This window comes from Zosterops lateralis, assembly GCF_965231275.1.
Source record: "Zosterops lateralis genome assembly, chromosome: 21".
Classification (NCBI taxonomy): domain Eukaryota; kingdom Metazoa; phylum Chordata; class Aves; order Passeriformes; family Zosteropidae; genus Zosterops; species Zosterops lateralis.
Window position 1 is genome coordinate 9,866,312 of NC_139781.1, and position 23,330 is coordinate 9,889,641.

General features: G+C 56.9%; 1 protein-coding gene and 1 long non-coding RNA gene across 2 annotated transcripts; both read left to right on the plus strand.

Moving 5' to 3' along the window:
* Positions 1 to 6,714: 6,714 nt before the first annotated feature.
* Positions 6,715 to 14,185, plus strand: FAAH2 (fatty acid amide hydrolase 2; the record flags this gene model as incomplete). Its single annotated transcript, XM_083876510.1, has 11 exons — positions 6,715 to 6,948; positions 7,182 to 7,264; positions 7,552 to 7,685; positions 7,959 to 8,168; positions 8,567 to 8,686; positions 9,159 to 9,294; positions 10,090 to 10,207; positions 10,559 to 10,678; positions 11,567 to 11,678; positions 12,328 to 12,522; positions 13,223 to 14,185. 11 exons carry the CDS (start codon positions 6,715 to 6,717, stop codon positions 13,396 to 13,398), a joined length of 1,638 nt encoding a protein of 545 aa, XP_083732636.1. The 3' UTR covers positions 13,399 to 14,185.
* Positions 14,186 to 14,879: 694 nt separating this feature from the next.
* Positions 14,880 to 17,254, plus strand: LOC310917844. The gene is made up of 3 exons (XR_014591500.1): positions 14,880 to 15,004; positions 16,632 to 16,801; positions 17,188 to 17,254. It is a non-coding gene; the product is annotated as an uncharacterized lncRNA (long non-coding RNA).
* The last annotated feature ends 6,076 nt before the right edge of the window (positions 17,255 to 23,330 follow it).

Here is a 23,330-nt window from a genome sequence, read left to right on the forward strand (position 1 = left end):
GGGACACAGTGCCTGCCAGCACTTTGGAGTACCTGTGCCATGGCCAGGATCCCCCTACTGAGAGCACTGATGGGAGTGATGTTGCTCTGTCCCCAAAACAGAGGACATGAGACAGCACATCCCAAACCCCTTGTCATGTTAATCTTCAGGAGAAGGAAGTGTACTTTGGGCAGCAAAGAAAGAAACAGCCTGTGTTTTTACCAGGCAGGGACTTTCCAGTCTAAGACTGGGAACTTCTGCACCCTCTCTGCCCCACCTCCTTGGAAAAGTTATTTTGTCCCTGAGGGCAAAAGTACTCTCCACTTGGGGCAGGAGGTGTCACTTCGTGTAGCCCCACAGCCCTTTTTTCTCCTGGACAACTGCAAAACCCTGAGCCTTGCTGCAGCTCCGAGAAGCTCAGAAAGAGACAGAACCTGCTGGAAGGCAGACGCCCATGTGGGCGCTGGGCCAGCTCGAACCTTCCAGGCTGTTACGCAGCCCCACAGCTGCTTGGCAAGGACATCGCCGACCCTCCCACGTCACAGCCCCGCGCAGCCCGGGCCAGCTGTGTCCAGGCACTGGCCTGGGGTTGCTGTTTTTCTGCTTTATCAGAATCTTGCTGAGCTCGGCGGTGAGTGGGTCATGTTTGTGCAGTGGTTTTGTGCAGGCTGATGGTTATGTAAGTGCTCAGGGTTACTCTGGAGGCTTGGCCGGCTGTGCCTGCCCAGCGCATGTGCGTGTCTGCAGGGCCACACGCCGCACTGGTGATCGGGGACAGCGGCACACACGGCCCCTACTACGCTCCGTGGAGTTTTGTCACTGTCCCAGCTCATTACGAAGGTGCACAGCGTGTGCCTGAGCTGCTGCGAGTCCTAGTGCTATCAGGCCGCGTGCCAGGGGCCGGTGGCCGGGCCACACACTCGGGCAGTGCTGTCAGAATTCTGCAGCAGCCGTGTTTACCCTGCACCGGCTCCTGACGCTGCCAAAACGCCTGCGCCTGCTCCAGTAACCCAGCTCCTGAAGGTCGCTGGCTGGAGGCCGGGCTCGCGTTCCATCTGCCTGCTTTTATTATTGATCGTCCTTATCACCGCTCGAGAGAACAGCATGTCCCAAACACCCAGGGGCTGGACGGGGCTCACTGCTGCTGCTGTTGCCTTTTGCCCAAGCTCTGTCTCTCCCCAGTGGAGAGGTGAAGGCACCAAAAGCTACGCTGCCACTGTCACCTCTGCCCACTTCCACAAGCTGGGGAAAAGGACAGCAGTGGTCCTGTGTCTGCTGCTGTAAGTCCTTCCTCCTCTTGCCACTGTCTCCATCCAAAGCGCAGGTTCCCACACAGCAACACACCCCTGCATGTGCCCATTCCCAGGATGTGCTCCTAGCAGGACCCTCAGCAAAGTGCATCCCATCACTCTGTCACTGTCTTGGTTCCCACAGTGCCTTGGTCCAGCACCCACTGACCTGGAGGCTGCAGGGACATTGGAAGGGACAGGGGACCCTGATCAGTCAGAGCAAGTGGTGCTGCTCCATCACAGCCCAGCTGGGCTGGGACAGCCACCACACACAGCACGGGCAGCAGCCAGGTGTGAAATGGTATGAGCAGCCCTGGGCTGTGAGCATCTCTGCTGCTGCTAGCCCAGGTACCAGGATAAGCAAGGAAGCGTCAGGGTGGCCACAGAGGCATGTCCAGGTGGCAGCAAAAGAGAAGAAAAAAGGAAGGAAGGAAGGAAGGAAGGAAGGAAGGAAGGAAGGAAGGAAGGAAGGAAGGAAGGAAGGAAGGAAGGAAGGAAGGAAGGAAGGAAGGAAGGAAGGAAGGAAGGAAGGAAGGAAGGAAGGAAGGAAGGAAGGAAGGAAGGATCCTCACAGAGCTCTCATTCCCAACACACCATCCTCACACGAGACCTGTGACTGCCCCATTCTCTCCAGGTGTTGGCTGCACACTCTCTTCATACCACAAACCTGCTGGTCTTTGAGGCATTTCCAACTTGCTAGAAGACACACCTGGGCAGAACTTACCAGGCAGCCTGGAGGGCCCTGTCAAGGGTCACCCAGTGCCCTCAGGGCATATGGAAACGGGATCAGAATCACAGGAAGGCAAGTCTTTGGGACAGGGAATGGAGAATGGCTCACCCCAACTTGGCCCATGTTCTTGGAAAGGGGAAGCTAAGGAGAAGTTCATTGCCACGACACAAGAACAGCCCCATGGTGAAGTTAAATGGGAGTGGTAGGGTGTCCTTGGGGATGGTGGGACCCTAACCCAGCCTGTAGGGTGCCACCATGCCCCAGGCAACTCAACCATCCCTTGTTTTGCTGTGTGCCTAAGGACAGCCATTGCATAGGGGGTTTCTTGGGCCTGACAAGCCAGCTGGGACACCAGCAGATAATCTCTGCCTTGCTGGGGACAGTCCCCCAGCAGGGTCAGGCACGCTTGCCACAGAGGAGTGGAAAATTCCTCTTACTGCGCAGGCACTCCCTCCAGCCCAGGCCCATCAGCTGTCATCCTGCAGGACTTGGCATGCCCTGGAGTGTTTATCAACATTATTTCGCAAGAGCCGTGGCACACAGCCTGGCAAGGGCAAGCTGCTTGGGCAACTGGCTCTGCTGAAAGCCCATGGTCTTGGGAAACACTCCAGGGTGGGAGTCTGGTGTGGATTGATGTCATCTAGTGGCCATGAGCACCTTCTCCTTTCTGGTCTCCTGAGTTCAAGGACAGAGCTGTCAGCTTTGGTCTTGGCCTCTCTCAGTCCTGCAGAATCCTTCCCTTGGTATCACCTGGCAGGGTGTAAATGGCCTCAACATGCTGGTTCCCACTCACCCAGGGGATGCTGCTCCATCCTCACAGGGTATATGGCTTGGGGATGGAGGTAACCTGCTCCCTCCAAGGGGTTTGGAGGTATCAGCTGGAGCAACAGAGTAATTGTGGTGACAGCACAAATGTCTGAGGCCTGGCCTCCAGGCACAGATCAGTGGCTGCATGATGCCTCAGAGATGACACAGCTGGGCCAGCCTGTCCCCAGTTAACCCCAGATGTGCACAACTGACACAATCCCCTCAGGCAGGGAAGGAAGCAGGCACATCCTGGATGACACTGGCTGGACAGGCAGGGGACATGGAGTTGCAATCAAGTCCTAGGAGCCAGTCTGAGCCCTGCAGTTGCCCCAGCCAGGGCTGGCTCTGCCCACCCAACTCCACGGTGCTGTACATGGCCATCATCAGCGGGTGCAGCAGCCTGATGTCAAGAAGGCACAGTGTCAGAGTGTTCTGCTCTGCTGGAAGCACTGTGGAGCCCAGGAAATGTCTTAGCTGCTCTTGAAATCTCAAGATGCATCTCAAAGCCCTGCTTAAGTGTGAAATGGGTGGTGGGTTTGTGAGGGAGGTGTCACTCCCACAGAGTAAAGAAGCAAAGTCTGTCCCCACCCAGCCTTTCCAAAGGGACAGCAGTTCTGCTGGCACCAGGGGCTGCCAGGCACAGCATTCCCCAGCAAACAAGGTCCCTCCAATGGAACTGGGGGTGCAGGGGTCGGGGGCAGATGGGCTGTTCCTGGAGCAGGGACCATCCCAGGAAGGCCAGCTGATACCGCACAGACCCTGCCCCAGTTCCAGTGCAGCTGGAACAGCAGCAGCCAACAGGCTTCGTGCAGCCGCCAAGATGTTTGCTGGAGGCACGCATAAACATTTTGTTTAATCAAGGACTCGGAGCGAACACAGTGTACCCTTGGCTCCGTGCAGAGGGAACAGCTGCGGCCCTGCGGGGCAGGGGCAGGGACACCCATCGGTGGTAGCAGAGCGCCCTCCCGTGGCAGTGTCCCCACCCCGGGGTGCTCAGTACCGTTGTTGCGGTGGCAGCAGAAGGAAGCCCCATGAGGCCCGTGTTCCCCGTCCCAGCACCCTGCTCTGAAAGAAAGGAGGCTGCCCCCGGCTGCAGGCAGTTCTGGCTGCTCCCAGGGCAGTGTGTCAGGCAGCTGTGCAGAGCTTGGTTCGGCCCAGTCCCACTGCAGCTGTCCCAGAACTGAGAACCAGGTGGGAGAGCCCTGCCCTGGGCTGCCCTGCCCGTGGGTCTGTGGCTGGTGACCTCATGGCAGTGTTCCATCAAGAGAGCCCCAGACCTTGGTAGTGCCAAGGTGTTCTCACAGGGGCAGGACGGGATCCCCTCTGAACCCTCCTGCCCTTCTGGGAATGAGGTATTGGGGCTGGGGACCTCCTGTGCCCCAGCAGGGACAGTAGATGCCGTGCTCAGCAGGGCAAGGTGAGGTCAGAGCTCTTTCTCTGCAAGCCCCCAGTAAAGCAGCAGAGGCACCCAACATCTTCTGATGGATCCCGGGCCAGCACGCAAGAAGACAGCTGATGGAAACGCAGATCACAGAATCCTTCTATGGTGGATCTGGCTAAGGGCAGGCTTGGAGGAACTGCCATCAAATCCAGGATTTTTTTCTGGGATCAGATAGGAATTAAGCATCTGAGCTGCTGTGTTTAAACTTGAACCTTTAAACATCCCTTCCCACTCCTCCTCCCTGCAGCACTGGGTTGCACAAACCCCCGTTTCTTTGGGAAGCATTATTTAAAGGACAAGATTTAAAGGACTCCTTCCACAAAGAATTGTGCTATCAGGTTATTTTTCTTCTTTTAATTTCCAAAAAAAAGGGGGTGTGGGGGGGGGGGTGGTTTGTGCATTTGGGACTAGATAGAGGAGAGCCTTGGAGAAGACTGTGCAGGCAGCCAGATTGTGGCATTGCCAATCCCCACACGCCTCTTCTTCCCGCCAGCCTTGCACTCGGCTGCCAAGCCTGTTCATGGCTTCCCAGGCAATTAGTGGTTACAACACACATCCGCACAGCTGGCAGAACCATTCCAGCTTTCCATATGTCTTTGATAACCTCTTCTGGTTTTTTAAGCCCTTGGTAGTAATGAAATGACTTGGGATAATGACAGGCATCATAAACTCCCAGAGTGCAAGACCTAGAAACATGTTTTTTCTTCTAAGCAGCTGGTGTCCACTTGTGTCCCTTGGTGGGACAGGTCTGAATGGGTGAGCTTCACTCTGTAGGTTGAGCCCCAATGTTCTTGGCAATCAGACTGGAATTAACTGGTTTCTTAATGTGCATCCAGAGCGGTGTTTGTTTGGTTGGCTGGTTATTGTAACTGAAAAACAGTCCAAATCACTTCAACCTTAGGTTTCCAGACTTTGGTGATTTATTTTTAGAGCACCTTGTATCCCACTTTTTCCATTTTTCATGGAAACAAAACTCCACTGGGCTACCATGAGCTCTGGTAGCCATTCTTTTTGTTCAACTTCCAGGAAGCTCCTCAGCTTGACCTAAAGGAAGAGCAGCCTGAGCTGCTGTCTGGGACAGTGCTGGTGTGGAATGGAAGAGCAGAAACAAGGGGGGCACACAGAGAGCAGCAGCTGATCCAGTGTGAATGTCAAAGTCTCTTCTTGAAATGTTAAAAGATAAATATTAAGGAAGACACTTTCCATGGCAAACAAAATGCTAGAGCTTAGGGAAGGTCTCGGCAGGGCACCAACAGAAGCAGAGACCCAGGACAGAAGTGTTTTGGTTTGTACCCCTTTCTGCCAACATTTGGGCAAGATTTGAAGGGGGGAAACCAGCAAATCCACCAAGAGATTGAGGAAAAGAACTGACAAAAGCACTGCTGAGATTACATTTAGGAGGGTAGTTCAGAAGAGTTTTACTATTTTATCTCTGGAAGACAGAGGACACCTGACTTACTCCTGAGCTCTGAGGGAGCCCTTATTAGCTTCTTCCTCCTCCCCTCTCCCTGCATCAGGCAGGGAGGAAAAAATCTCTTTGGTAAGATTGTGAGAAAGAACTACTATCAAGATGAGTTCAGTGTCAGCTCAGGTTTTAGGGGACAGAGGTCAGCCGACGGCCTTCCAGGGCGTGTGTGCTGCAGACTGTTCCATAAATGCTGACACGTTGACTCTGCAGTCATAAAAGATTTTCACAAGAAATGCATCCCTTTGTAGCCTTGCTTTGCGCTGATAATTCTATATGGAAGGGAAGAGATGCAGTAAGGCCTGCTCACAATGCTGCTTTAATCCTTTCTTTAAAAAAACAAGGTTTTTTTTCCCCCAGCATTACCAATTCTTTAGCCCCGAGGGCTGAGGATTACACACTGCTCATCCTGTTTCCATAAATCAAGCACTTGAACACCTCAGAGCATGTTTTAAAGTAAGTGTGGTTATAGCTGTATATTATAAGGGAAAACAAAATGAGGATCGGTGTTTATAAAGCAAAAGAACATTATAATTTGACGTCAACCTTAAACTGATCGTTCTTAATGTCCCATAGTTTTGTAAAACACCGAATAGAGCGTTCGTGTGCACAGTCTGACCCAGAGGACGGGCTTTTAGCTGGGGACGGGCATCCTCTGCAGGGAAGAGACGCGTCTCCCTCACAGCCCAGCCCGGGACGTTCTCTCGGGAAGCTCAGAGGCCTCGCGGCTGCCGGGCCCGGCCCTCAGGCTGCCCCGCACCTGTCCCGGTGAGGCCGCCGGGGCGGGCGAGATAGATGACAGGCGATGCCATCCTCCGCCCCGCCCGCCCTCCCGGAGGACACCGCCGCGTTGCTGGGGAAGCCCGGGCTACCGCGGCCCCCGGGACGGAGCCCCGGCAAAGCAGGCCGCGGCGAGCCGGTCGCCATGGCAACGCGGGCGGGCGCGTCGCCCTGACGCCACTTCCGCTCCGGGCGGGGCGGGGTGTCGCCGGCAGTGGCCGCCATGCCGCTGTCGCGCGCGGAGCGCTGCCTGGCGCTGCTGCTGCGGCTGCTGTCCCGGGCCTGCCTGGCGCTGCTGGCGCTGCTGCCGCCGCCGCGCCCCGGTCCTGGTCCTGATCCCGGTCCTGGTCTCGGTGCCGGCCCCGCGCGCTCCGTCCCGCGCGCCGTCCCGCCGCCGCGGCGAGATCTGCTGCTGCTGTCGGCCCGGCGCCTCGCCGAGCGGCTCCGAACGCGGCAGGTACCACCCGGTGTGCCCGGGGAGGGGGAACGGGGACAGCGGGTACGACACTCCGCCCGCGGCAGGTACCACCTGTGCCCCGGGGAGGGGGGAGCGGGGACAGCGAGTGTGCCACTGTCTGTGCACGGCAGGTACCACCTGTGCCCCGGGGAGGGGGAGCGGGGGCAGAGGGTCTCAGGCCGCCCGGTGCCCCCCGCGCCTGACGGCGGGTCCCGCTGTGCCCCCGTGCCCAGGTGACGTGCATCGAGGTGGTGGAGACGTACGTGGAGAGGATCAAGGAGGTGAATCCCTTCATCAATGCCGTGGTTAAGGACAGGTGAGCTGGGGGCAGAGGGCACACTTCAGGGAAAAGGGGTTCCCCGCCTGCCTCCCCTCAGGCCCCATGCCAGGCCTGCACTATGCCAGGGGCACGGGGGTCCCGCACCACTCACCGTGCTGAGCCCCCACGGCGGCCTGGCCAGGATGCCACTCCCGGCTTCAGCAAAGACCAGACAGTCTCACTTACCCTCACAAGCTCCTGCCACACTTGGGGTTCACTCACCCTGCGGGGGCCCCACTCCCCTCTGATCCAACGCCAGAGCATTGCCGGGTGCTTTGTTGCAGGTTTGAGGAGGCCCTGCAGGAAGCCCGGCAGGTCGATAAGCTGCTTTCAGAGGGTCCTGGTGATGACTGCCTGGAGGAGAAGTTCCCCTTGTTGGGGGTTCCCATCACCGTTAAGGAGGCCTTTTCTCTCTACGGTGGGTTTGTCTTTGTGACTCTCCAGGTCTTGATGTGCTCTCCACAGTGGTGGGTGGCTGTGGCAGGCTTAGAGGAAAGTAGTCTCCCTTTCCCTAGTCTGCACCAAGCTCTGCCTGGACTTCTGCATTTGTATTCATTTGTAGCACACAAGTTCTGCAGAGCTTGTGGTGCCTCAGAGGAGCAGCCCTCACTGGGAACCGGCTTCCCGCAGCCCCGAGTTGTCTCAGGGCACTGGCCTTGATGCCTCCCTCCTGTTGACCTTGGCCCCACAGGGATGCCCAACACCTCTGGCTTGGTCAACCGCCGCAACGTGATCGCCACCTCCGATGCCACCGTGGTGTCGCGGCTGAAGCAGGCAGGTGCCATCCCCCTGGGTGTCACCAACTGCAGCGAGCTCTGCATGTGGTACGAGTCCAGCAACAGGGTCTACGGACGGACCAACAACCCCTACGACCTGCAGAGGACTGTGGGCGGCAGCTCAGGTGAGCCCTGGCACCTTGGCACAGTCCTGCACGAGTGGCAGGTTAAAATGCAGTCAGGGAAGAGTTGCAAGTTTCTGCACACAGCTATTTATGTGTCCCTGGGCTCTTGCAGAGCTTATGGGCCTCTTTCCTGGGCACTGCTGTAGGATATTGGGAGGTCCAGCTGCTTTGCCTCTTCTGGATGTTTCATCTGTCATTGCTTGTTTGCTCTGTTGTACTGTGTCAGGAAAATCCCTTTGGCCCACACTCCCCTGCTGTTCCCCAGCCATCACTGAAGCCAAGATGCCCCCTACCCCTCTTGCTTTTTAGGCCCCCACTGTCACTGTGAGGTGCTCTTGCTTTGCTGGATGATTTGCACCATAGATCTGTGGAGTTTTGCCATATTTTCTCCTGTGCAGGTGGGGAGGGCAGTGTCCTGGGAGCTGCCTGCTCAGTTGTAGGTGTGGGCTCTGACGTCGGTGGAAGCATCCGGATGCCTGCCTTCTTCAATGGAGTCTTTGGCCATAAACCCACTACAGGTAAGGTGGGTGGTGGGGTCTCCTCCTCTTCCCTGCCAGCAGAAATGCCATGAGGTGGAATAGGGGCTGTGGGATGAACCTGTTCAGGACACCCCTGATCTGGTCACTGCTGGGATTGCTGCAGGTAACTCCTTGCGTGGGACAAGCCTGTTGAGGGAGCACAGCTGTGGTTGGCATTTGGGAAGCTTTTGGTGGCAGAATGCCAGGCATGTGGGAGACAGGTGGGGGTTTACCCAAGTGTTGCATCCGCAACATGAGATGTTTTCACAAGGTTGGGATGGGCTGGAATGTTTCTCTGACTGTCAGGACTGTTAGTGTCCTGACTTGGGTGCTTTTCCTCCCTTCCCCACCCCACGCACCTTGCCATCAGCACTTGTGGGGTGTGCAATCTCCCTGCATCCAAAGCCCCCCAGCAGGGCTGTCCCCATCTGGAGGCAGTGCTCGGGGTGGTATCTGACATCTCTGCTCTCAGGGGTGGTGCCCAACGACGGCCAGTTCCCAAACGCTCACGGGGTGCGGACCAGCTTCCTCTGCACGGGGCCCATGTGTCGCTACGCCGAGGACCTGGAGCCTGTGCTGAGAGTCATGGCCGGTCCTGGGGTCAGCAAGTGAGTTGTTCCCACTGCTCCCAGCTGCCGAGCTGGAGTTGGCAGCTCTCTGGTCCTCACAATGCGTTAGTCCTTTGTACGAGACAGATCTTCACCCCACCCAGTTTGCTCGTTACTGATTTCCTTCCTGTGCTGCTGGCTTCAGCAGGACCTTGGCTGCTGGGACTGCTGTTCCCACCACCTGCATGCTCACAGGAACAGGCAGCCATGGGCAGACTGATAGGGCCCCCTTCAACAGTGAGCTGCCTCCTAGCTCTGTCCCCCACATCCCTCCCAGGGCTGGCCTTGCTCCTGGGTGTTACAGGGCCTTTTTCCTCTTGTTGAATGAGGAACTTTTCATCCCGCAGCGTGGGCAGTTCAGTTCCTTCAGTTCCTGGTCCATGCAACCAAGTGCAGCTGTGTGGTGAGCCAGTGGGGAGCAGAGTGGAGATGGGGCACATGGAGCAGCCCTCCTTTTTGCCACAGCCTGCACACAGTTGCTCTCTCCATTGTCACTTCTCTTTTTCCTTGGCCCTTGTGCAATCACAGCTTTGGCTGCAGCCAGGGTTTGTAATCACAAGGTGCTTCTGCAGAGATAAGAACTTTCCCAACAGTAACTTGCTGGGGCTGAGGGGGCGGGTGAGCAGCTGGATGTGTTGTGGGCAGTAGGTGTCTGTGTGTCTTCAAGTCTCACCTTGCCACGCTGGGAGACAGAGCAGAGTCTGCTGTGGGCACATAAAACAAATGTGTGAGAACCTCTAGTGGCTGCAGAGGAGCTGGGGATGGGTTTGTGACAAAGCACCATTCCTTTCTCAGGCTGAAACTGAATGAGAAAGTGTCACTGGAGAAAATCAAATTCCACTGCATGGATCATGATGGTGGGTCCATTTTTGTATCCCCTGTGGACAAGGAGCTCTTGCAGGCCCAAAGGAAGGTAGGAAGCAGCAGAGGATGGTACTCACTGGGGTGAGCCTGAAGATAAAATCTGGGTAGATCAGTCAAAGGAGCCCTGGGGAGGGAAAAGAACTGCTTTGTGTGTGGCTCCTGCAGGCAGCTCATCTGCATCCTGGCAGGATGAAGAGCTGGGGAGGCAGCCTTGCCTCCCAGTCCTGTGCTTGCAGGGGTTAAAAAGTGGGAAGAACTTTTTCTTCTTCAGGGGTAAAGAGGACACAAGGGGAAGGTCTTGCGAGTAGGTCTCCTTACCCTCTTCTCTGTAGTTTCCATGGGCTGATAGCAGTGCATCACATTTTTGTGGCAATAAACCTGTCCTTGCTCTTCCCTTCAGGTGGTGGAGCACCTTGAAAGTGACCTCGGGGTCCAGGTTCAGCGTGTGGCAATCCACAAGATGAAGTATTCTTTCCAGATCTGGTCAGCCATGATGTCATCCAAGGACAGCGAGGGGCAGGTGTGTCAGAGTGAGTTGGCAAAGGCACAACTTTGGAGGCATCAGCTGCTCGGGGCCAGCTGTGGAGAGGCTTCCCAAACCTACCTGGGGGATTTCCCTGCTCCATTTTCTCCCTCAATCCTCCTTCCATCTCTTCCTAAAGTTGCACAGCCCCTTCTCCCTTGCTGTCCTGTGGGTCAAGGCCATGGCTCTCAGCAGAGGAGCAATGTGGTAATAGGGAGGGGGAGGTTGTTTTGGCACATTGACCTTTTCCACGCAGGTTGGTAAATCAGCCAAGCAGGGGGCATCCTGCCTTGCTCTTTGCCCCATGCTGTGTCTTCTGACTTGTAGGCTGGTATTAACACCCTTTGGGATGCCAGGACAGGCAGGGGGCTAGCAGCTTTCCAGCAGGAGGCCTGCTTGTGTTATTTTTCCCTGGGATTGCAGCCGCTGTGCTATGCTCCGTGCATGCAGGAAAGTATTTTGTAATAAAATAAGCTTCTGAGAGTGTCATAACTTGTGCATTCCTGGGACAGGGGCAGTGATGAAACAGCCCAGCCCCACCACACTAAGGAGAGCTTGTCTGGCTCCTCTGCCTTCTCCACGTCCTATGGTCATATCACAGGAGGAAATGCCTCTGGGACATTATCCCTTGCATCATGTCAGCTGGGTGCTGCTTTGGGGGACTCTCCCTTCTCCTTGCTGTCTCTGGCAGGGAAAGATACTCCTGCTGCTGCCCTGGATCAGTGTCAGAGCTGTGGAGTACTCCTGATGGGCACCTGCTGTGTGAAGGCAGGAACGCCTCACATTGGGATAATGTGACAACCAGAATTTCCAAGCTGTCCCTTGCCAGCTTGTGCCTCGCTGCTGCATGCTGGCTGTGCTGATGGGGGAGTGGGTGTGTTACAGGAGGCACAAAGATTCACGGACCTGCTGGGGGATCACGGGAAGCCAGTCTGGCCACTCTGGGAGCTGATGAAGTGGCTCGTGGGGATGTCTTCTCACACTCTTCCAGCTATCGGTAATGCTGGCAGGGGCCCTGGGAAGTGCAGAGGCAGTGGTGGGGTGGGCAAGTTGTTAAACGCAGATATTACCCTTCCAATGCCCAGTGAAGGAAATCGGGGTTTGCCCTGAGCAGCTTCAGCCTAGTTTTGTGATGACACTCCATGTCTTTGAGTTGTGTGCAAGCTCAAGAGAATGGATCTTTGATAAATGGGAGTGGGCATCTTGGGGGAAGAAGTGAGGAGGATGGAGTTGGGGGCAGGGGTCACTCCTGCTTTGAGCCCTGCCAGAACTGCTAGGGGCTCAGAGGGACAGTCAGGGTCTGCACGGTCTTGTTTCATAGTAGCAGGTACTAGAGAACCCTAATTAGCGCAGTCCTGCTGCTGTCTAATGAGTGCTGGGGTCATTCTGCCAGCTCTGCTCACCCCCACTGGCTGGAAAAGCTGGAAGGAAGGGGCAGGCTGAATGCTTTTCCCTTGCCAGAGCTGGGGGGATGCTGCCCACAAAGCTGTGCTAGGGGCAGTCTGCTGGCTACTGGCAGGAAGGGGTACTTGGGGGGCCACCCCCGGAGCAGGGGATGCTGCGTGTGGCTGGGCAATGTGTTTCTGCCCTGCATAGCTCACAGTCCTCTCACTCACTCTTGTCCCCATTTCTACCGTTTGCTGCAGCCCTGGGACTGACAGAGAAGGTGGTGAACCTTAACCTCAGTGGGAAGGCCAAGCTGGTGAGCATGGGGAAGAGCCTGCAGGAGGAGATGGAGGCACTGCTGGGACAGGACGGGGTGCTCCTCTACCCCTCGCACCCCACCATCGCCCCCAAGCACAACTCCCCCATCTGCATGCCCTTCAATTTTGCCTACACAGGTGAGCAGCCCTGGCATCTGTGGGGTTGTAGGTAGGGCTGCCGAGATGGTCTCCCCGTGACAGCAGTGTGGGCTGGCAGCTGGGCTGTTGTCCCCAGAGTGTTTGCATTGCTGACAGTGGGCTGTGCAGCAGAGAGCTGTCTTGCTGCTCCAGAGAGTGGGGCGAGGATTGTTGTGCTTTATACTGTGTAGCATCTTTTACCTTTTGCTGAAGGTCCCTGTCCACAGCAGGGTGGGTCTGACTTCATGTGATATTGAGGGCCTCCAGGCTCCAGAGGGGTTACAGCTGCTGCTGTAATGGTTTACCAGCAACCTGAGACCCACCACCTCTTGGGGTGCAGCCTGGGGCTCCCTTTGTGGTTCCCATGTGGTCTGAACACCTCAATGCCAGTGTCAGTGCTGTCTGGCTTTGGAGTGATGGAGGGCTGGTGCCTGGGGCAGGAATGTCCCAAATTTGGCATGCCACAGTGTGTGCCATCCCTCATGGGTGCTGTTTACACACATGATGTGGGCACTGGGAGTCTCTGGCCAGTGATGTCACTTGTCACCATGTCTCTGGACTGCTGCATGAAGCACCAGCTCCCAGGACCTTGGTGCTGTGTATGGCAGAGCTGCCTGCCCAGGGTGAGAGAGCCAGGCAGTGATGTATCCCGTCTGAGTCGTTGTTCTCACTCTGATCCATCCAACGTTTTCTCTTGCAGCCATCTTCAATGTCCTGGGCCTGCCAGTGACACAGTGCCCGCTGGGGCTGGGCAGTGAGGGGCTGCCTCTGGGCATCCAGCTGGTGGCAGCTGCCTACAACGACCACCTGACGCTGGCAGTGGCCCGGTACCTGGAGAAAGCCTTTGGAGGATGGGTTTTACCAGGAAAAGTTTAACCTTTGGACACAGGGACAGGCAATGACAAGTGCTGATGCTTCATCCCGTCATGGCACTGCCTGCTCCCTCTGCATTCCCCTGTGCCCTGCTGGGAGCGGCTGGTGGTGCCTCCAGCCCAGGAACAGCTGGGCCATGGCCACTGGAGTCCTCATCCCTGTGGCACCCTCTGTCAGGGAGAGACCTGCCTTTCCCAAGCCCCTCAGGAGCCCAGTGCCACAGTCGGAGGATGTCCTGCCTGTGTCCTGCCTGCAGTGGGTATCCACCCACCTTTTCCAGAGTGTGGAGTTGGCCAGCTCTCTAACCCTTCTGCTTTCAAAACGCTGAGTGAGAGCTGGGCAGAGGATGTGCTTGCAGACTGCTGGGGGCAGCTGCACAGCACCCCTCGGGGCTGCCTGGGCCTATGAGGGTCCTGGAGTGTGCTTGCCAGCCCCCACAGTCCTCCCAAGCTCCTGCAGGCTTCCCCCCACCCTCTGACTGAAAAAGGAGAGGGGTTGAAGGGGCTGGGGGAGCCATAGGCCTGCCTCACTAACAGTGCTTTGTGGGGTGGCTCTGCAGCTGTCAGGTGCAGCTGAGAACATTTCAGCACTGGCTAAAGCATCTCCTGTTTGTCTTCCCCTTCTCTCTGCGGGAATCATCCTGCCTGACTGGTGTCTCCTGCTGCCTGTCCTGCTGAGCTGCCTGGCCTCTGCCCCAGGAGCAGACATGGGCAGCAATGTGAGTGGTTCACCTGAGCAGGCAGCAAGCACAAAGTGTTCTCATTGAGAGAGGTATTAAAGAGTCTGGTCTACTGTGGCTCTGTGTCCTTTTCCTCATGGCTGTCTCCCTCCCGGCTCCTGCCAGGCCCCAGCCCCATCTCTGCCAGGGATGTATCAGCTGCCCAGCCTTGCTCAGCAGTGGAGTGGTGCAGGGACAACAGTGGAGATGGTGGCATTAGCCCCCAGGCTGACATTGGCCACTCCGAGGCTCTTGTTTTGGAATGCCCAGGCTGACAGTGGCTGCTGGGCTCCAGGCAGAGCTGGAGGGTGGTTATGATCCCCACATGCTGCTGTCAGTGGCTCTGTTAGGCTTGCAATGGTTGCACAGTTCTTAGGAATCACAAGTCCAGCTGCGTTTTGTCCCAGTGGACTGCCAGAGGCCTGGAACACTTGAGATGATGCAGAGCCATGTGCAGGTCCCTTGTGGTCTCCAGGGCGAAATGAGGGGCCCCAGTCCTGTGTGCCCAACCTGCTGCACGAGTCTTGGCAAAGATAAAACCTGTTACTAGTCCTGGTCTGTGTCTGCCCTGCCTGTGTCACCCGTGGCCTGAGTCCTGTGCTCCTCTCTGTCCCCACGCCACTGGTGGTCCCTGCAGGGGCAGTGCAGGATGCTGGGGTGGCGTCCTGGGATAGGATGTGCTTCAGCTCTGGTGTGCAGAGGGCACTGCTGAGCGCCCGCCCCCGGCTGGCACGTTGCTAACGAGGAAGCGAGGAAGGAAAAAAAAAACAAACCCTGGCTCAGCAAAGGAGGTGCAAACCACCCAAGGTAAAACGCGTCTCCCAGTGTGATGGCACAGGGAACACGGACTGCCCCCCATCTGGAGGAAGCCTGGCACCTGAGCAGACCGTGGTAACGCTTCCTGTGAACACTCGAGCAAAACGTGAGGTTGCTGAGCTGAGGGTTTGCGTTTAACTGTGGTGGGTGAGGTGGGTTCCTGATAGAGCAGAGGGGCAGAGAGTAAATGCTGGATCAGAGCAGGGGAAATGCTGGTGCTTCAGGGTGGTGTGGTGGGGATGCAAAGGAGAGGATGGGCAGGGCAGAGGGGGTAATCCCACAATCTCAGTTATTGCCACAACACGGGGAGAGTTGCTGAGATTTTTCCTCTGGCCATGGCAGAAGGGGAATAGATGTGCTGGGGTTCAGAGGGGGGCTGGCAGCGACTGGGCTGCAGTCACCCTTGCTGCTTCAGGGCAGCATTGGCCCCCTTGTGCTGCCTTCTGCAGTGGGAGCAGCCCTGTCCCTGCCTCCAGGCAGCCAGTCCTATGGTCTCCCTCTGTTCCCCCGTTCTGTCCCTCCACAAGCCCCCGGATCAATCCTGGAGGCTCTTTCTCCCTCCAGGCAGAAATGCTGCCCCCTTCAATGGGTTCTGTTGCAAAGCCAGGAGGGCTCTTGCTGGTCTCAGGGCAGAGGGAATCCCTAGACCGACTGCCTGTGCTTTGGCTCTGGTGTTTCAGAGGTCTCACCTCAGCCCTCGCCCACAGTTTTGCAGCTGCACGTCCCTGCTTGTTGACTGTTCCTCCTTCTTTCAAGGTCTTAATGTTGCAAGGGACAGAGAAAATATGGGGGAAATGTTTTATACCCACGTGCCAAGGTGGTTGTGCTTGTAACAGTGCAGAGTCAGCATGAAATGGGAAGAGCAAGAAGCAGTGGCAGTGGTGAGCCAGCCCCACGGGTGTCCCGTCTGGTCAGGGGTGCTCCCACCCTCTGCCTCTGGAGATGGCCCTGGCTCCCCACCTTCACCTTCACCTTCACTTCAGGTGTCCCCACAACCAGAAGGTTGGTGTTGGTGGCCTCAAAGCCCTTGCATGTCTGCTCTGGCAGAGGAAGGTTATCTCCATGACCAGTAAGAGCAGGGAAAGATTCCTGGTGGCTGAATGGTGGGGCATGATCAAGGTAAGAAGCCACTGGCCAGGTGTCAGATGCAGGTGCCCAGTGGGACCAGCCTCTGCTGTGATTCAGTCTGAGGTCTCTGCTTACAGCCCAAGAGGGTCCCTCATTGTGCCTCATTTTGCCTATTGGGTGCTGTCCCATACCCTCCCCCTTAGCAGGGGGGCTGTGGGATACCGGGGGGTGTCCTGGCAGTGGTGTCACAGGTTGTGCCAGTGTGAGTCATGCCAGAGCTGGGCTGAGTCACCTCCCCAGTGGTGCAAGCACCAGGTGAGGAGCTTTTTCAGACGCACATCCTGGTGATGAAGGCAGTGTGGCTTCTCACCACGGAGTGCCAGAGGTGGGTGCCACAGAAGGTTGCTGCAGCACCTGCACAGTGCCAGAGCAGTGTGGCAGCTGCCCACCGTCCCTGTGGGTCCACCTACCACCCCAGCCCTGAGGGTGCCTGTCCTGCTGCACCACCAGGTGCAGCAGAAGGTCCCCTGCCCCTTCACAGTGGACACCTCCGTGCCAGGATAGGCATGTGGACTCCATAGGGCAGTGTCACTGGCTGAAGCTTCTGGGAATAATACCCTGTTTTTAATCCCAGGTCCCAGCAGCCTGTCATGTCTGCAGGTAGCAGAGCAGCTCCAGCACACCCATCCCTTTCCACAGCCCTTGGTGGAGCATCATAGCGTGGGGGCAGATGGATGGGCTGTGGTAGGATGAGCCCTGCCCTGCTCCTGCTGCTGTCTCTGGCCAGCTGCTCCCTGCTCCAGGGTAAGCCAGTGCTGAGGCTGTCACCACAGTCGGGGGTGGAGGGGTGGTCTTGGCTTCAGGGCAGGAGGAGGCACAGGGACACCTCTCAGACCTGCTGAAGGTACTGAAGAGGAGGGGCCCAAGTGGTTGTCAGGGTGTGATGAAAAGCAAAAGTCCAGGGCCAGCAGAAGCTGTGTCAGGGTGTTGGCTCTCCTGTTTTGTCAGCTGTGTCTGCCTTGGCAGAAGCGTGGAGAGGGTGTTCTCAGTGTGTGATGGATTAGGGGGATGAAAGTGCTGAGCACCTGCTTTGAAGTCAGTGTTTGCCCATGCCAGGCTGAAGCTGGGGAACCTTTGCACCGGGCCACAAGGGGCCCCTGCAGGATCCTACCCCTCTGCTCCCTCCCCAGGGATGCTACTGAGGCCACGGCATGTGAGGCTGGAGGCGCAGAACTTCCACGTCTGGCTGCACTGGGAGCCAGACCCCAGCTCACCCAGCTATGCCACCTACGAGGTGGAGTGGAGGAACAGGTAGGTGGGAAGGAGAGGGTGAAGGGGTCTGGTCCTCTTTTACCCTGGCAGAGGCTGTTGGGGAGCTCTGGCAGCTAGAGGACCGTTGTCTGGCAGTAAATGCCACAGAGTAACAGAGCAGTGGAATTGTCAGGGATTGGCTTGTCCCACCCCTGCACGTGCAATGTCAGCTCAGGACTGTGTCCTGGTGGGTTTTGAACAACTTCAGGACAAGCTCCCTGGACAGCCTGATCCCTTTCCCAGTCACTCTCCCACTAACAAACTAAGAGGTTGCTTTTGGACTGGGGTTTTGGATTTAGTTTTTTTTTCCATTATGTTAAATGGGATTTTCTATATTTCAACCTGTACCCGCTTTCTCCCTGGGCAGAACCTTGAACTGGACCAAGGCAGGTGCCTGCGGGGGAAACAGCAGAAGCTCCTGGGTGTGTAAGCTGTATTTTGACAGGATTCATGATATCTACTGGGCACGGGTGAGAGTGGTGGCCGGAGCTGAGCAGTCCGAGTGGGCCAGTTCCAGCGAGCTGCAGCTGTACAGAGACAGTAAGGACTGGGGAGCTCCTCCAGCTGGGCTCTTCTAGGGGCCCGTGGGGAGAGGGGTCCTTGGAGAGATCTGATGGGATACAATGGGAAAGGATATTAGGATACTGGAGGGAAAAGAGTAAAGAGCTGTAACCAGAGGAAAGGGATGAGGCAGAGCTGCTAGAGGAGGGCTGGGCAAAGAGCAAAACAGGACAGAGGAGACACAGTGAGGTGAAGGATAAGGAGGCCCCAGGCCATCAAGGCACCATGAGAATTTGGGTCTCTGGGGAATGCAGCAAGATGGGGCAGGAAAGAGGATATGCCTCAGGCTTGGCTTTTGAAAGGCTCACCTTCCTCCCCTGTCGTGGTCTGGGAGTTTTTGACCCAGTGAGATGAAGCTGGTGCAGGCAGGGGCAGACCCTCTGGTCATCCATCCATTCACCCTGACTATTGTGTTTGCCAGGTGTGGGAATGTGCCTCTTCTCAGTCACAGACTGGCTCTTCTGTCCAAAAAACCTGGCAGTATCTGGGAGCTAGAAAATTTTCAGGACCCTCCTCTGACCTCCCTCACAGGGGGTGTTGCAATAAACTGAATGTGTGAGCAGCTAAATGGGTTCCATGTTGGCAGTTTGTGTTCCCTTGCTCATCCCCTCTGCATCCAACTGGCATTAAAGTGGATGTGTTCAGTTAGAAAGGGATTGCTGGCCTTGGCACTGGGTCTCCAGTGGGTCTCAGGGATGAAGGTCTCAGCAGCAGGAGCTGGTGGTGCCACAGGTGTGTCAGTGTGAAGAGGAGGCAGAAGCAATGCTAGCTGTCACGAAGGTGTGGTGGCTGCCATTCCTAGAACTGGTTTCAGAGCACAAAGTGCCATCAGGCAAGACCCAAGGAGCTTCTGTGCTCTGGGAGGGGAATGTCAAACAGAAGAATATAATTTCTAGAGAAACAACCATCTGCCTTTCTTTGAAAGCCTTAATTTTTTTTATTTTTTTTTTTTTCCCTACAGCAATTGTTGGCCCCCCCAAGTTGTCCTGTCTGCTCCAGGATCAAATCCTCAGCATAAACATCATCACACCCCTCACTCCCTACAAGAGAAGAACCGGTTCCTACAAGCCAGTCGACCGTGTGCTGCTGAAGCTGTGGTACTGGCTGCAGCTGTACGAGGGGGACCTGCTCATCCAGCAGGTGTGTGGTGGCTGGGCAGGGCTCAGAGGGGCAGGGCTTGCACAAGCTTTCCTGGTGCAGCAAAGGCACTGTCTCAGGTTGCAGTGGTGGGGAGGTGCCTGGGCTGCAGCCCTGCCCACACCTGGCTCTGCATGCAGGTGTGAGGTGCTCTGCACCCCCAACCTGGGGCTCCCACCTCAGTCAGGCAGGAGACCCCTTCCCTCCCCTGAGTAAGAAAAACTGGACTGGTTTGTTCCGATGAAAGGTGATGCCACAAGAGTTTCAGGAGATGCTCTGGGATCTAAACACCTCCTGGGGCAGAGAACTGAGTGTTGGAGGTGCCCAGGAGGGGGAACCATGGGGCAGGGGGGATGTTGAGGCTGCACAGAGCAGTGAAGCCATGCACAAACCCCTCCTCCAGCTGCTGTGGCCACCTGTCCCATGTGCTTTCAGGTGCCCTGCAAACGGAGCAGTGAGGAAGTGCCCTGCACCTTTGAGCACCTGAAGCCCAGCACACAGTACTGTGTCCGGACGGTGGCTGCAGACATTGCCCGGGAGCGGAGCCGGGAGGTGGAGCAGTGCCTGGTGACGGCAGCAGGCCCTGCAGGTGGGACAGCTCTCACCAGCTCAGCTGGCACAGTTGCATCCTGCTCACAGCACAAACTTGTGTGGAGGCGTGGGTCCCTCACCCCCGGCCACTGTGATCAGGGCTGTGGCCCAGCGCTGCCCAGTGGGGACCTCTCATGGTGATGCTTTCTTGTCACCTGCCTTGGGCTTGCCTCCTGAAACATCCCAGCCCTGACATGCATGACAGAGGGTGGGGCGGGAGGAACGTGCTTGAGTGACCCCTCAGCCTGCTGTGACCTCCTGGCAGGCTCTCCATGGGTTCCTGCTGGGCTGAGTGCCTCCGTCCTGCTGCTGCTACTAAGTGTGGCCGGGCTCTGCTTCATGAAGCTGCATGTCCTTCCCAATCCTCCAGAGACACGCCTCCCAAAAGCACTGGTGAGTGACAATCTTCCTCCACCTCCATCCTGTGTGTAGCCATAGCCAAGCCAGGGTTCCCTGCATCTGCAGAGGCTCAGCGCCTCCTTTCCTCCAGCTCTCACACCACCAAGCCCATTTTGGTACCCAGGTGCCTCCCCTGCTGTCTGAACCACTGTCCCCCAAGAAGAAGCTACTGGTGGAGGGCACCAGCCAGCCATGGGTCACAGCAGAGGACGGGGTCTCAGGCAGTGCAGCCCTTGGTGTTCAGCAGTTTGTCATCCCCAAGCAGGCAGGGCTTTGGCCGGCCGAGGCTGACCATGTCACTGCTTGTGTCCCTGCAGGCTCTCCAGACCAGCGCCCCGAGTGTGGCCATACAAGTGCCTCCCCTCCAGCCTGAGGAGGACCCGCTGGCCCTGCTCCTGCAGACTGTGCCCCCCTCCCACGGGCCATCCACAGCTGGGCAGGCACCAGCCATGGCCCCACAGCTCCTCCAGTGCCTTGCCCAGGATGTGAGTGGCTACTGTGCCAATGGGTTTGGCCCGGACTGCCCTGAGGGAAGGGACCCGTCCTGCACTCACAGGGTGAAGCTGGGGCACGCCTTGGGCTCCCAGGTCCCCTCTCAGCTGGAGAAAGATGGGGAGGCAGGTGATGGGGATGATTTGCCAGAGCATCTGGTGCTGGTGGGACTGACTGGAAACAGCTACACAGGTGACAGGGACAGCCAGATACCTGAGCTATGGCTCCCCCCACACTTCCAGCTTTATTCTAAATGCCAGTGCCCAGTCCTGGCAGCAGGCAGCCGCCTTCCTCTGCCCGTGCCAAGCAGAAGTTGCAGCCAGGAGTACCTGCAGGAGAGTCTCGGCACGGCTGAGCACCAGATCTTGCTCAGCTCGGTAAAGCTCCCGGCCAGCCTGGAGGAGGAGGGAGGGCAGCTCCTCTGTGCACCTCAACCCCTGCTGGGCGGCGGGACTGAGCCAGGGCAAGGTGACAGCACCTTGCAGCGAGGCTGCTCGGAGCAGGCAGAGCCGTGTGTCTCCAGCCCCTGCCAGCTGCCCCCCTCACCCCTGCGGGCAGTTTCCTTCTCCGGGTACGAGCCACGGGCCCCATGTGGCAGTGAGCCGCAGTGATGGGGCACCCCGGCTGCCTCCTGCTCCCAGCACAGCCCCAGGCGGCTCCTGGAGCACCCCAGCCATGATGCTGCCTGTCCCAGCCTGTTGGTTCTGGGCAGGGATGGGACTGGGACAGGCAGGGGCAGATTCCAGGCACAGCTGCCAAGGTTGGGCAGGATCCAGAGCTTTCCTCTGGAGTTTGGTGCTCTTGAGACACAGCATGGACCAAAGCTGAACCCTCTAAACTCTTATTTATCTATCTGTATGTGTGCACGAATGGTACAGTATCTATACTAATGGAGCACTCATATATATTTATAAAGCTCTTTAATGAAAAAAATGTTGGGGTTTTTACATCTGTGGAAATGTTGATTGTATGCTGGAGTTGTTTTTAAATATAATTAATTTATTATAGAAAACTGGCTTCTCTGTTCATTGTTTCTGTGTTATAAACCCAGCACGGCCCTTCCCTGTGCAGCAGTCAGGAAAGGCACTGGGTAAACTTGGGGTCTTCCCAGCAGAAAATTGCACCCACAATCTCTGTCTTGCTCCCCTCTGGGAAAAAACCTGTTTTTAGCACCAACCCCATACCACTCCAGAAGGTCACTGCATGGTCCCAGGCACCTGCAAGGCACCTCTCAGCAGGAGCATCAGTCAGAGCTGCTGTTTGTGCCACAGGCTCTGGGCAGGAGCCACATCCCGGGCAGGAGCTTGTCCAGGCTCAGCAGAGTGTCCATTGTCCTGCTCCAGCCCAGTCCAGGGGCGTTTGCCAGAACATGGGACTGGTGCAATGGGACCAGACTGGCTCCCACAGCTGCTGGGCTTGCACTGGGGCATGACCAACGCTCTGATCACAGCTGGCCAGCTCTCTGCAGGTCAGAGGAGGACCAGCTCTTTCCTCAGACTGTGGCAGGACAAGGGTGCTGGGATCCCCATGGGTGACTCAGGCAGTCACTCACTGGCAGCAGGGGCCTGCCCTGGCCCAGGGGTGGTTGAGCAGCTAGAATGTTCCCACTCACATGAAAGAGTTGTTCATGGGGAATTGAAAAAGACAGAGGGCTTGTGACATTTCGAGATGCCGTTCAGCAGCTGAAGTTTCCGCGTGGATGCGAGAGGGGGTTTCTGCTTTGCCTCAGAGATGTGAGCAGCAGGCAGGTTTCTGAAGAGCCACAGGGAGAAAGTGCAACATTCACTGCAGGGTAAGGTCCCAGCACGTCCCAAAAGAGACCTGTCACCACTATGTGCAGCACGGGGCCTGCGTGGAGTGACTGAATTAGATCCCACTCTGATCTACCTGGCAGGTCGTTATGTGCTGAACATGACTGGACTGTGCTGGAGGATGGACCCGGGTCAGGGGTAAATCCCCAGGCAAGACCTCAGCACCAGGCAGGTCTGCACAGGACACTGCACCAGTCCCTCCATCACCACTGCAGCCTCCACCACACACATACAGCCGGGTCCTCCCTCAGCATTCCGTGCTTCCTCCACAGGGCAGAAAGAGCTGAGCCAGTGATGGGCTTTGGGCACCCAGCCCACCCTGCAGCACCTTCATCCCATGGTCAGATGCCACCTCTGGTGCTGGCCTCGGGCCCATGGCACAACACTGCAGGTGCTGGTGTGGGGGCTGGTGAAAGCTCTGACTCACCACGATCTATCGGCTGTTCCTGCCTTCTCTCTGTGGTGTTTTCCCATTCTGCTGGTGCCAGATCAAAGCAACAAGAGGGATGCTGCTTCAAGCAGCTCTTTATTAGAAACAGTGGGTTTAGGACTGTGCAAGAGGCTATTTCTTATTACTAATTCTCAGAGAGCAGAACTGCCAGCCTATGAAAGTAGTGCACAGTGGAAAATTGCCCTTTGGGAGCTAATGGGACTTTCACAGTCACTGAGTGGGAACCATTATGCCTGACAACCATGAAAGATGTGGTGGCGTTTCCCCCCTGAAATGATGGGGGAAAATCAAGCAGGCTGCCAGTACCCAGGACTATCCCCATTTGCCTTTGAAAACCATGGGAGGCAGAGCTGCAAAGAGCAGGGTCTGCTCTGTCCCTGTGCCCACACTGGTCTGTCTGCTCTCTCTCCTGCCTGTCACTGCAGCTGCCCTGCCACCCCAAATCCTCACAGCCACCTCAAGTGCTGTCCAGCACATCTGTGTATAGGGCAAAGACCTGGGGACCTCACTGAGGCCCTGTCACTCAGCCTCCCAGTGCAAGTTGTCTTTGTTCTGTACTCTGGGTAGGTCCTTGAAGCAG